Source organism: Musa acuminata, chromosome BXJ3-3, assembly GCF_036884655.1.
Source record: "Musa acuminata AAA Group cultivar baxijiao chromosome BXJ3-3, Cavendish_Baxijiao_AAA, whole genome shotgun sequence".
Classification (NCBI taxonomy): Eukaryota; Viridiplantae; Streptophyta; class Magnoliopsida; order Zingiberales; family Musaceae; genus Musa; species Musa acuminata.
This window is the reverse complement of record NC_088351.1, coordinates 4359973-4373599: the sequence shown is the minus strand read 5'-3', so window position 1 is coordinate 4373599 and position 13627 is coordinate 4359973. Positions and strand designations below refer to the sequence as shown.

General features: G+C 44.0%; 3 protein-coding genes across 3 annotated transcripts; all 3 read right to left on the bottom strand.

Moving 5' to 3' along the window:
* Window positions 1-45: 45 nt before the first annotated feature.
* LOC135632356 (sugar transport protein MST1-like) lies at window positions 46-2259 on the bottom strand. Its single transcript, XM_065140864.1, has 4 exons — window positions 1989-2259; window positions 1552-1871; window positions 828-1460; window positions 46-745 (listed from the first exon to the last, which is right to left on the bottom strand). Exons 1-4 carry the CDS (start codon window positions 2116-2118, stop codon window positions 299-301), a joined length of 1530 nt encoding a protein of 509 aa, XP_064996936.1. The 5' UTR covers window positions 2119-2259; the 3' UTR covers window positions 46-298.
* Window positions 2260-2663: 404 nt separating this feature from the next.
* On the bottom strand, window positions 2664-9567 carry LOC103977493 (uncharacterized). The gene is made up of 5 exons (XM_018823860.2): window positions 9161-9567; window positions 6999-8036; window positions 5327-6182; window positions 3144-3186; window positions 2664-2807 (listed from the first exon to the last, which is right to left on the bottom strand). Exons 2-5 carry the CDS (start codon window positions 7965-7967, stop codon window positions 2801-2803), a joined length of 1875 nt encoding a protein of 624 aa, XP_018679405.2. The 5' UTR covers window positions 7968-8036; window positions 9161-9567; the 3' UTR covers window positions 2664-2800.
* Window positions 9568-11451: 1884 nt separating this feature from the next.
* LOC103977492 (uncharacterized) lies at window positions 11452-13454 on the bottom strand. The gene has a single exon (XM_009393028.3). It carries the CDS (start codon window positions 13060-13062, stop codon window positions 11725-11727), a length of 1338 nt encoding a protein of 445 aa, XP_009391303.2. The 5' UTR covers window positions 13063-13454; the 3' UTR covers window positions 11452-11724.
* Window positions 13455-13627: the final 173 nt, after the last annotated feature.

Below are 13627 nucleotides of genomic sequence, written 5' to 3'. Positions count from 1 at the left end.
TGCATTGCCTAACTGTGTAGTTAACTGTGATGCCTCCTTATCTGATAGTACTCAAATTCTACATGGCAATTAGATTCCATTACATGGCCAGTCACAAAGACAAAGGAATTTGGATACATATATGCTTTATGGCCCAAACTATGTAGTGAAAGCAAAGAGTGAACACAAGCTTAAGCTTCCCTCTCAGTGGTCATGGTTTGGGTTCCGTCCACGTACATTACAGAAGCTTGCTTATAAGCAACGTAGGACTGATGGCGAAGAGAAGGAGAGGAAGAACGAAGAATTAAGCTCGGTCATGTCATGGGTGAGGTGTGGCGACGTGGTCCCGCTCATCGACGAGGAACCGGCCCCAGTACCAGTGGCGCCTCCACAGCTCGCTCATGAACTCGAGCGGGACCCCTTTGGTCTCCGGAAGCAACAAGGCCACGAACGCCGTCATTACGACGACCCAGCCGGCGTAGAAGGCGAAAGTGCCCTGCTTGAAGCGGCACAGCATGGCGAGGAAGGTCTGCGTCTGCACGAAGGTGAGGCCCATGTTGATGGCCACGCTAATGCTTTGTCCGGCCGACCGGATCTCCACTGGGAAGATCTCGCTCGGGATGATCCAGCTCAGCGGCCCCCACGACCAGCCGAAGCCGGCGGAGTACGCGCACATCAGCACCAGGACCGCCACCGCGTACCCCCTCGGCAAGGCGGCCTGCGCATCGGAGCCTATCTTGGCTCCAAGAATCCAGGCCACGGACACCTCCACGTACAACGGAACAAGTTTCAGTGCGGATTCACGAGATTACTGCGTGCTTTCGGATGCAGAAGAAAGAGGAATGTACCTGGCAGAGGATCATCTGAGCTCCGCCCACCATGAACAGGAGCTTGCGGCCGTAGCGGTCGACCACGAAAGTGGAGACGATGATCGACGCGAGGTTGACGGCCCCCAAGATGACCGCGCTCATCAGAGCCGTGTCGCTCCCGAACCCCACCGTCCGGAACAGGACGGGCGAGAAGAAGGCGATCACGATGATCCCCGTCAGCTGCTGGAACAGCGGGATCGCCACCGCCATCACCAGGTACGGCCGGTACCGGCGGCGCAGTATCCTCCGGAACGCGCCCTCCTCCATCTTGGACGCCTCCTCGACGGAGCGCTCGATGTCCTTGAGCTCTGCCTCGACGTCGGCGGCCGGGCCCCTGATGCGGCGGAGCGTGGCGCGGGCGTCGTCGAGCTTGCCTCGCTGGACGAGGCTGCTGGGGGTGTCCGGGATGAAGAGAGCACCGAGTAAAATGATGGCGGCCGGCGCGGCCGCCAGGCCGAGGGAGAGGCGCCATCCCCAGGTGGAGTTGTGGGAGGTGCCATAATTGGTGAGGCCGGCCGCCACCACGCCGACGGCGATAAAGAGTTGGAACCCGGTGGTGAAGACCCCTCGCCACTTCGGCGGCGCCGTCTCCGCCAGGTACACCGGCGTGGCCTGTCACATAATACGTGCAACACCATCGATCTTGGTTCGAACTCGAAAGCTTCAACTTAGCCTAAGTGATGGTAGCAATTGCCAGACTCACCTGATTGGTGAAGCCGACGCCAACTCCAAGCAGTATACGGCCCAAGATGAGCATCTCGATATTCATGGCAGCGGCGTTGATGGCCGCGCCGACGAGGAAGGCGACGCCACCAAGCAACATGACCGCTTGGCGTCCGACGGCCTTTGTGAAACGGCCGGCGACAAGCGATGCAGCCAACCCGGCAATATACAAGGAAGAAGTGAAGGCCGTGAGGACTTCGCTGTCAAAGATGCAGTACTCATCCTGCTTGGCGTCGGCCATCTTCCTCAGAACACTGGGAAAGAAGGGCTTCAGAAATGACTCCATGGCCGTAACACCACCTGAGGAACCAATCATGATCCAAAGAAAGCCAGCAGATACTGCCATCATCAGCAACAGCAACGCTCGAACTGAAGTAAATAAGTTCACGCAATAAGTGGAATGAACTCGAAACCCACCTGAAATCCCTATGTCGTAGCCAAAAATCAGGCCACCGGAAGCCGCCATGATGCAGGTGATGATCACAGATGCTGTTAGCCTTGCACCGTAATCCTGACTTGGACCATTGATGATGAATCCTCCTGCCATCCTCCCTGCAGCAACTGCAGAAAAGTATGTCTACCAAACACAGCGAAATGCCAATCGCATTATAAGAAGTTTTGGTAAGAGCCTCTTATCGCACTCTCTTGTCAAGTTTTGGTGAAACGACCTCAAGGCGCGAGTGGAGGCAAAGACTGGTGGTTGAGTTGGTGAAGCCATATGCGCTTCTGCCATTCTCGATTCCTTTGTTCGGCACGGCCCACAACATGATGGGAAGAGGAAAGAGAAGGGAGGCTAGCTTTGACTAAGACGACCAATTGTGGATGGAGACATCAAGTCTGCATGTATAAACTCAACCCAACTTTGGATTTAGATGGTAGGATGCGTGTGCCAACTAAAGGAGTTCACAAGAACAGCAAGCACAAGAAGGGTAGCTGATGACACACAGAGTTTGAAATGTCAATGAACTTGACACAGATCCAACATAATGGTGTGCAGCAATGAAGGGTAGAATACATACAATGGCATCCATCTTAGTCAAACGAATACAAATAAGGACCCCAAAAATAATAGTATTTTTTATTTTTGATGTCACTGAGTAGACCAACACAACATTCTCTGGCTCGCTCGGTCACTCTGGCATCCCATTTTGGCCACTGGGACCATGGAGCAAGGTCAGCGTGGTCAACGGAAGGCAAGGTTTCTTTTCCTTCTCCTTCAAACTCTTAAGCTATGTGCTACAGTAGCAAAAGCATTAGTTGATGGGAATGGACGAATCATCAAGTAGGCATTAATTCACCCAAACATGTGATATAGAAAGCTACAAGCTTTTTTGATCCATGGAGATATAAATACACTGGATTTGTTCAACTCATCACAAGCGGCAAAAGAAATGATTCATATTGCAGTTCATTAGTGGATAATAAGATGAGGGTAACAGTTGGATTCAACCTTCACACAAGGCCCAGGTTCCTCAAAGTCGCTCCAAAGAACTTAGCAGAAACACCTATTAACACTTTTAAAGTCTGAACAAGAAGCTAAATTCGTGCCGACAAGTCTTGCATAGAGTTTACCTCTCATCTTCTGCAAGCAGCATGTTGTATCCGTGAACCAAATCTGTTTCAAATAGTTCAAAGTACGATTAGAGCTCTTCCACAAGGGAAATCCGAGTACTATATTTTTCTTCCTGTAGAGTTGACAAATGCTAACACAATGAATGATGGCGTCCAATGCCACCACTAAAAGAAAAAAAATAACATGATTATGGTTGATAAATAGGAATGGTGTTTTAGAACATAGAATAAGAAATGCAAACTAACTTGCAACATCAAGTTTGGTGGTTTTCAGGAGATCCAATTACAATATCGTGAAGAAGGCATTCAGTCTAAGGATGCTGCATCACAAAGGGAAGAGCATGCCAAATGCCCTTTGCTATGGTTCCAATGTAATAATGGCAGAATACTCAAGTAAAAAGCTGGAGGAGTGCTAGTTTTTCATACTTAAATATGTATAAAAAAAATCTGAGTAAAAAGTGTTGACATAAAACTTCCGAGGTATTGACATTAAATCTTACCTCCATAAAATTGATCCTCTGGAATAACAAAATTGCTTAAATTATTGCAATGGTTCAGATGAAACAACAGTAAAATGAAAAAAATATAAAAGCATGAAGAGCAAAGACATTGGTAGCTCTCCAGACTCAATAAAATTTAATAAAAATCTGAGCACAAAGTGTTAAAATAATACTCCTGAGGTAATGACATTAAATCTTGTCTCCACAAAATTAATCTACTGCAATAAAGAAAGAAGTTAAATTGTTGTAGTGGTGATGTATACTGCAAATAATACTCCTCAAGTTAAATTAATTGTGCCCTAATACCTGCTGGCAGAGAAGTCGCTCTTGCAATGAGCATTCATGAAGAACCAACTTCCTTAACTATATGTACAGGCAAGCTAACCTATAGAGTTGATTCTGTTATATTGACACTCAGCATCTTCAAGAATGTGTAGTCACAAAGGCCAGTTCTTATTCTCCATTAAGAAATATTATTAAATTGTTCCCACGGTTTCCACAACCCCTAATACATCCAGTTATTTAGCATCAAAAATATTTTGAGAAAGAACTAAATATACCACACAATCATTTTCCTTGTTCCTCGGGGCATTAATTTCTAATTAAGGCATACATAGATCAGTCATAAGAGTAGAATTGGCAAAAACATGTAGGAAAAAGCAAATGGAAGTTAAGGGTAAAAATAATAAACAAAACCATAATATGACATTGCACAAGAAGCAAGCTTGAGAAGTATAAATGAACTTCAATGACAACAATCTCAGAAGCACAATCTAAATGACTTTAAAAAATGATAATAAACCAAAATGAACAAGAATAACAGCAGGTGAAACCAGTGAGAAAAGGATTCCTGCAGCAACTCGTGGATCATAGTCATACGATCCCACATGAAGATAGGTAAATGGTCCTATTATCACATATACATGGCAAAATTAAGCTGATTTTGGTGCACACAGTGCAACACAACATAATATCTTGTCTTCCTTTTCAATTACTGAGTTTCACTGGTAAAAGCAAAGGTTCAAAACTATTTGTTTAATATCTTTGTCCACCCTTCAATGATATGGAATGATGATGTCTAATGTCTTTGTCCACTATTTAGTGATATGAGCTGTCAATTGACACTAAGAAATGGGGCATACAAACACACTTCCAACTTCCAAGAATGCTAAGGATTCCTTATTCATGATTCTGTAAATTCTACTAGATATCCTACCTAAGCAAGCAGATAACTATCACTGTCAAATGAGCTGATTTTTAGTCTCTGCAATCGATAAATCCAAAGCAACCAAAATGTAACAATTTCACAAATGTTATCAACTTTGTTGAGAATATCATAAGAAGTGATAAAAACCACCTAACAAAGAATCCTCCATAATACCCCAAAGTAAAGATCCTTACCTTTATTTTCTAACTTAACTATTTAACTAATGCTTTATGAATAAACATCATATTCAATTGTCATATCATATAGGCAGAATTAGTAAAACTAAAAAGAGTCACTTTAATAAAGGAAACTGCAAGGATTGGTATATTACACATCAGGAAACTTTGATCTTCTTCACAATATTTACGTTAATCTGAAACTTGTTTCTAGAAACACACAGTAATCTCAAACTTAGCAAAACAAAATGCAGTATATTATTTTTCTTCCAAGTTCCTAACTAAATATCAGTTTGATACCTTTCGTAGTTGACTTGTCATACATATCTTTCCGGATGTTATCATTCTCTTCATCGTCGTCTGCATCCCTGCCGTCATTTTCTATGTCACTTTCACTAGCCGTCTCCCACTCAGAGTCATCAGCCTCTGGGCCATAAGTATCTCCAGCCCCTTCCTCCGTATGAATACCCCCATGCTTTACGGCTGCTTCTCTGAATAGCCATGCAGCATGCATCTGCTTCTTTACCAACCTTTCAGCATAATCAGGAACTTTATTGTGCCTTAAAGAAAGGTCAGGATCAGTAGACTGAGAGCACTCATTGATGAAAAGAATTGCATCTAACAAGCTCTCCTTCACTAAACCAAGCATATCATATGCTTGGGCTCTCCTCCATAAGCTTTTCGCATGACGATTAGGGGGGTTATGAAGGCATAAAGCTCGTGTAGCATCACTTATGGCTGCTAGTGGCTGCTGCAAAAGAAGATGACACTGAGCCCTATTGCTGTACAGTACAACTCTTTCCTTTTTGGACTTCATCGGACACAATGCCAAAGCTTCAGAGTATTTTGATGCAGCGCCCGAAATATCTCCTGAAGAGAATAAAGAGTTTCCTTCAAGCTTTACAACCAGTGCTGCAGCTTGTTTAATTTGGAGATCCTCCTTCGGCATGCTCTTCTCCCATTTCAATCTCTGCCTGGAGCCTAAAAGCTCATCAATCTGTTCTTTTGTATGGCTGCTGACATAATTACGTGTCGTTCCTTGTGCCTGGCAACGTTCTTGAAGGACGCTAACAATAGTATCACCTAATCTTTTATGGTCACCAAGAGTGGAAATTTCTGCTAAATCTGTGAGTGCTGGGGCTGCCTTATCTATTACCTATTGAATGAGAAGTATAGCATCCTTCAGGAACTGTAATATAAGTAAATGTTTGTAACCATTACAAGTATTTGTAATCATTGAATAAAGAAGATAACTGAATCTGATCATAGTGAAGAAATTAGTAATAGTTAATACAAGATAACTAATGAACTTAACTAGACCTCCCACAAATGATTTTCCCTCTTTCAAACCATATACGGTATCATATGATTCATACTGTTTCAAAAGACTGAGCTGTCCTTAGAATGTACATTGAGGTATTGAGGCTATCAAGTTAAATGCTGAGAGTAACCATAACAGCTGAACAAATCTATGTCTATTGCTCAATTGATGACAAAACTAAGATATAAATATTCCAAGACTGCCTTTTCATTAGTTATCATTTCATCTGTCTCTGAAGCTTCCATCCTGTAAAACCAAGCCACAACTTATTTTTTGCAAGGACAATTTTATAATGTACCACATTATTTCTTCACCAAAATGCATATATTGGGAGTGAGCACCTCTCAGGTATGGGACCACAAATTACAATGCCAACATAGTCTGATGCATTTAACAAGAATCTATTACCAGGTCTAGTTCTAGTCATTATTTGTCATAAACAAGTCCAACTAGGAAGTTGAACAAGCTTTTCTTACCAGCTAGAAGACAGGAAAACTTATCAAACAACACATCATGGAAGAGTACAAGACAAGGAGTCACCACTATGCGCAACCCCTTTCCCTTTTTTTTTAGTGCGCAGCTTCTTTCGCAAGCAAGCAATGAACAAATATTGATATATTATGGAATAGAAGGCATATATTATTGTATTACCTTGTTTGAAGTGCTCTGGTCTTGAAGTAGCCAAAGAAGACAGTCAATAGCCATGTACTGCCAGTCATCTGACGATCGGGCAATGTTACATAGTGCTTCGATGATACCAGGACAGTTAGCAACAGGACCCCTGCCAAGCTTGTGTTGACAAATTGTCCGCAGCAAGCCAATACCTGCTGGTGAGTTCTCATTAACAAGACCACCCCACATGCCTGGTAATTTAACTAAAAACTCTGGCTTGCATATGTCAAACAGAAACTCTGGCTTGAAAGCAAAGCAGTTAATAAGTTGAAGAGACCAGCATTGTAACTGGCTTGCCCATTCCTCTGCCTTCCTGGACTCCATTTCCACACCTCCCATACCACGGGTAAGCAGATCACAGTGGTAGCTTATTCTCCTATCCACAGACTGGTAAAAATGAGAATAGACAATTTCCAGAGAACTTGATGCAAGCTGAATAGCAAGCTCAAGTACTTCTCCGTGACTTACAACTGCAGGAAAAGTACTAGAATAAGTTGCCAGGTGCCCAAGTGCCCTGACTGCTACCCTTTGTTCCACCCAGGTCAGTCTACCTCTCAAAAGCTCAACCAAGGGAGGAATGACGCCTGCATGAATTGCCCTTTCAGCAAATTCCTCCATATTCATTGTGTAGGATCCTATTATATGAGCTGCATAGTATGGGATATATATGTTCTGGTCATGTGAAAGCCAGCGCCTGTTCTTTAAGCCCTTCCATATTAATGCTGCCATGCATTCAAATATTCCCAAGTTAATGAACTCTGGGTCATTTGGATGAGCCATGGCAGTGTTCCAGAGGCCGCTTATAGGGAGAACTTGGCCATCATCATCCTGCGATGGAAGCTCCCTGAAGAACTTCAGGATGCTCGTCCTACGCTTGCTGGGATTGCCTTCCTTCATGACACAAAAGAAGCAACCTGGGTAGGGGCAGTCTGGTGGAATCTTATCCATGACAAAAGGAACCAGCTCAAGTTTATGATTGACTTGATTTCAGAAGTGTATCCGCACCTTCAAAAATACCTGATCCACATAAGCACCATAATTAAATGCAACAAGATTTTGTTTTAAACAATAAATCAGACATAATAGGATCGTAAAGCAGGATAAAAGATCTTTAAACTACAAAACGAGCATCGAACAAGTTTATAATTCCAAGTTTCCAATTGACTCAATTTTTGAAATATATCTCGACCCTCAAAAAGACCTGATCCACAAAAGTGCCATAGCTACATGCATCAAGATTTAGCTGGGATAACTCATACAGTGTATGATCATCAAGTGGAACAATAGATCTTTGAAATTCACAACAAGCACAGAGCTAGTTTTATTGTTCAACCAGTTCCTTCAAAAATAATTCCCATAGAATAAAAGCCAGTTACACAACATGACTAGTAAAATACTGGGAAATCAAATAATTTGTTTTCAAGAAATAAAGAGAACCACCTTTAAGCATCTTATAGAAAGAGTGACGCTGTGGTATATCTCAAAGGAGTTTATTGATCCCAACTAGAAGACAATTAAAAGTTTTAAGAGTTAACTTGAAGAATAAAATCGCAATTGTACAAGAAAAATTGACATGGTAAGCATATCATGGCCTCGCAATTGATGATATCCACAGAGCCAAACATTTAAGCTGATCTCCATTGCTTGAATTAACTCATATTCTCGTTATATAAAAATTAGTCCAGTACCAAATGTTATTAGTATCTGAACAAGTGATTGATCCCAACTACAACGGAGTTCACACAATTGCTACTTGGATGTGGACCTGCATACGAACCACAAAATAAACCTACTTGGATATGAACCACATGCCTTTCTTTACTTTGCCACAATTTAGCATGAAAACGCACCGAACATCCATATTCATTGGTAATAAAGATTCCAACAAAGCTATCTTTTTCTAATTCAAAAAGGGGGGGGGGGGGGGGGGGGGGAGAAAACAAAACCCTAAATGCAAACCTAGTGATTCCATTAAAGGAGCATCTTTACTGAAAGAAAAACCTTTAAACAACTACAAAAGACGGCACTTTCTCGGAAAAATGGCCCCAGAGCACCGATCGAATCATGCCTACGATGTTATTGATATTCTGCGAATAAAGCAGGGAAATTCACACTAAAAAAGGGATTGCCGACTTAAATACCTCCGAGAGAAGCTGATGCCCGAAGAAACACCGTCAAACCAACGGCACGGAGAGGGTCGGCCTGGGCGCGGTCGAAGAAGCCAAATTAACAGAAAATAATGAGGAAATACATCTCAGAAAGCAGACAGCAAGCACTAGAAACGACGAGTGAGGAATGGAGCGGAGGTGGGAGAATCTGACAATCGAAGGCTTTCAACTCTTAGCTTTCAGCGCCCCCTCTCTCTCTCTTCTCTCTCTCATTCTCTTTTCATCTTCATCACAAGACAACGGGAGGAGACATCCAAGTGCAGTGCGAGGATATTGACAGCTGCTCCCTTCGTACATGGACTGCAAATCCATGGGATCTTTTTCTCGGGCACCTTCCAAAAGAGCGGTGCAACGCCACACCGCTTCTCTGTCGGGCCGAATCACCACCGCCTCTTCACAGATCCGACGCGTCCGCCCAACGAGACCCACGCACCGAGTGCGCGGGGACCACACCACCGTAGGGGTGGGGCCGGGTTGGCGCTTGAATCGTCACCTCGTGTCGCATGGCACGAGGTCGGTAGGCCCCAATTTACAGCCTTGGAGGGGTCCAACGCGGTCGACCAATGGGAATACTCTTCTAACCCTGTTTGGTGATTCGACCGAGACAAGTAGACCAACGGTTATTAACATGTCAAATCCCTGTCAAGATCGGAAATAGGGAATTTGACTCAATAAATCTTAACCTAATTATTCCATGTGTACTCTCATTAATCCCTCTTCACCACTAAACTCATGCATTTATAATTTCCTAATAATATTCTCTTTCTTTTCTTATCCCTTTTTATATGCCAATAACTATAGAATCCAACACGCAGTGGAATGATGTCGAGTTCATTGTGATCTGTGAGAGTGAGGTGACTTGACAGCTTTAAATACATGGAATTTAGCTGTCACAAATTTAGAAGACGCAGTAGCGGCAGCATCGAAGCATATGGCTGTCCGGCATGCGAAATGGTCCCAATGGATCGGAGGTTTTGCTGTGAGTTTGATGCCGGAAGCAGAGTGCCTCACAGCTCGCGTTTTCCCAGCGATCGGAAGAGTAACTTTTCTTTTCCTGCTCACAGTACAAAGCATGCAAGCGATGGAAGAGATCGGGTGAAGGAATCCGATGCTTGCTCGCCGGCCTCAGGTGGAGAGACCGCACCGGTGGCAACCTGAAAACACTCTTAATTCTAATTTCCAGGCAAAAGAAAAAACACTTTCTGAAACAGTTTCTGTGAAAGCTACGAGAGGATGTTTCTCTGATTGCAGAAAGCATTTATCGTGAATGATGACTTTATTGCTTGAAGAGTTCCAAGTAATTGACAACAGCAAGCCATAAATGGGGAGCTTTTACTGTAAAGTTGATTTAAAGTGAATCAAGTCAATGACTTAATGAAAATATAATTCGGATCGAACCAATAAAAAAAAGAAAACAAATAATTATATGGTAACTGGTGAGCATTATGAATTTAAATTATAATAATTTTAATTTAAAATTTTGAATCGATTCGAAACCAAAACAATCATCGAACCCACGTTTAATTGCTTAAGTGATACTAATAATAATAATAATAATAGTAATTCAAATTTCTTAATTTTTGTTGTGATGCATTGTTTTTAGTTTCGATTTTCTAAAACAAATTGTTTTTGTTTCGTAGTTCTTTGGTCGGTAGTGAAAACACGTGACGGACAGTTCGGTGGCTCAAACATTGATGGCTTTGCTCTTTTGTGTCGGTGAGCGCCAATTCAAAGTGACGGTGGCATCGATATTATTTTCCCAATGCCACATAATATTATATTTATATATATATATATATATATATATATATATATATATATATATATATATATATATATATATATATATATATATATATAGTCTTCATTTTGGATGAATTATCTCCAAGTAGGTTCACATCACTTTCGCTTTCAATTGACATTTCGTTGTGAAATGAAGCGGACAATCTACTCTCAGTAACACGGATCACCGTTGGTGAGGATTTGACTGTCTTTCATTATTTTCGAAGGGTCTTTGAACTTGTGCAGAACTCCTCTGCTAGATAGATAAAAGAATTAGGATACTCGATTTCACCTATTCTAAGGATTGAGAAGGTAAATTAATATTTTAAGTGGATATGCTCAAATTAATATTTTAAATATATAGAATATTGTGCTACTTTGGAGAGGAAATTAAGCTACTTAGTTTCCCCTTAAAACCCCTCAAATCCTCCTCTTATAAACATACAATAATGCACTAATAATTACTCTAATGTTTCAGTAGAGACATAATAATAGCACTTTTTGTGTGGATTGCTTGAGGCTTCCAAGGACACAATGGAACACTTGTAACAAGTCTTGTCTTGTACAGTGAACCTGTGTTTCTCTTCCCAATCTACCCCTCCCTTTATTACGCTTGATTACGTAGCCCGATGTAGTCGATAACATGTAAACTACGACACGAAGATAAATAGTAGAAAAGAATTACCAATTCATGTCTCACCATCGCGTCTTCCCGTTACGCCCCTGGAATCCGCTTCCCAGTATGGGCCCGAAACTTAGCTTTTCTTCCCATCTTCGCCCCCTTCGTAGTAGGCCTTCTTCCGCCTCTCCGCACGCGCGCACGCGCAAATCACGAGGAAACACGCGGCGTAGACGCCGTGCACGCGCCAGTTCGCCCGCGGCGCCTCCCCGCTCACCGCCCGGTGGAACACGGCCGCGTAGTAGTGCATCCCCACCGCCAGGCCGATCACCATTTGCGCCAGGGCGAGCGCTCGCGCCGACGCGCCGCTCCCGCCGGCGTCCTTGCCCCCGGAGAACACCGACACTAGGTCGACCAGCTGCAGCACCAGGTACAGCAGGTAGCCCAACGTCTGCGCTGCCTGCGTCCAGGTGTAGGAAGCTGGTGAGGTGGTGTAGAAGAACCGCAGGGGCTCCAGCCCTGTCGCCAGGGCGGTCACGGCGAGGGTGGCGAAGTAGATGGCGAGGTAGGCCTGGATGAAGAGAAGGAGGCGGTGGAGGGAGAGGTAGTCCCGGAAGCGGCGGAAGAGGAGGGTGAGCAGGAGCAGGGGGAGCGCGAGGAAGATCGAGGAGAGCACGGCGGCAACTTTGGGGGCGAAGCTCTTGCCTACGTAAGGCTTGACGCCTTCGGCTATGCCGCGGTTGGCGGCGGAGATGTAGGCCTTGGAGGTGGTGGAGAGGCGCTCGAGGTCCGGGAGCAGGCGGGAAGGGAGATCCCGGAAATCGGAAATGAGATCTGTGTCGTCGACGTCGTCATCGCCCTCCATCCAGGTTGTCGATTCCTCCGGCTTCGCCTTGGGCTTGGTAGGGTTCTTCGCCGGGGGTGGCTTGGTGGGTTGCTGCGGCTTCGTCGCTTTGGAAGTGGATGTGGTCTTGTTCTTGGCAATGGGCGGATCAAAAGCAGATTTTTTGGAGGGCTTGGTCGAATTGGATGTAGAATTGGGAGATTTGAGATTATCTTTGGAGGATTTGGTGGAGTTGGACTTGATAGGCTTGATGGTTTTGAGAAGCTTGGTGGAATTTGAAGCTTTCAGGGTAGCATTGAGGCTTTTACCCAGCTTAATCTTGATGGTGCTGTTGCTGGTTTTCGATCCAGTGGCGACGGTGGCAGCAGCTGTGGTGGAGTTGGCTTTCTTGGGCTTCAAGAGTTTGGTCTGGTTTTTGGTTGCCAAGATTGGCTTTTTCTTGAGTGCAGTGGGACTCTGAACCTTTCCCCCCTTTTCTCCGGTGTCAATGATGGATTTTTCGCCCAAAGGTTGAGTCTTCGGTGACTTTGAAGGAGAGCTGGTGGTGGTGGTGGAGGCTGAAATGGTGAGGCTAACATTGAGGAAGAGCAGCAGGATCACAATGGTGGTGGAAGAGAAGAGAGAAGCCATTTGAAGGTCTGCGAGATCTAAAGTTTGGGTTTTGGGAAAGAAGAGAGTGAGGAGAGGAGACTGGGAGATGCAGTGAGACTCGTATACATGTATGGAACACGGCAAGAGAGAAGGCGAGGAAGCAGCGGTGGGAGTGTGTGGAGACTTTCTAGTGGAAGCCGAACCACCTCATCTTGACACGGAAGGAAGTGAAGAATGGGCACAAAAGGTCACATGGTGGCCGTGTGGAGACAAAGCGAGTGACAGAGGCAGCGGAGAGTGATGGCTAAAGTAGCAGAGGATACTGTGAAGGAATAACAAGCACAAGAAATATCATCGTAGTTGTTAGGGTATTGGTAAATATATTCCTCCTTTCCCAGTACATGCAGTCTTCAGATCTCCTTTCTGCTGTCATCTACAATGCCCTGAGGAGGAAAATCTTTGGATCTCTTCGTAGTTGGCCCACTGCTCTTTCTTCCTTAATAAATTCTGGTAGGTGACAATTTAATGGTGCAGTATGTGTTCTATTATTTGGTCATGGGAGTCACTCGAGGAAGAGGTTTTGCTGGAACATGTCTTTGCTGGA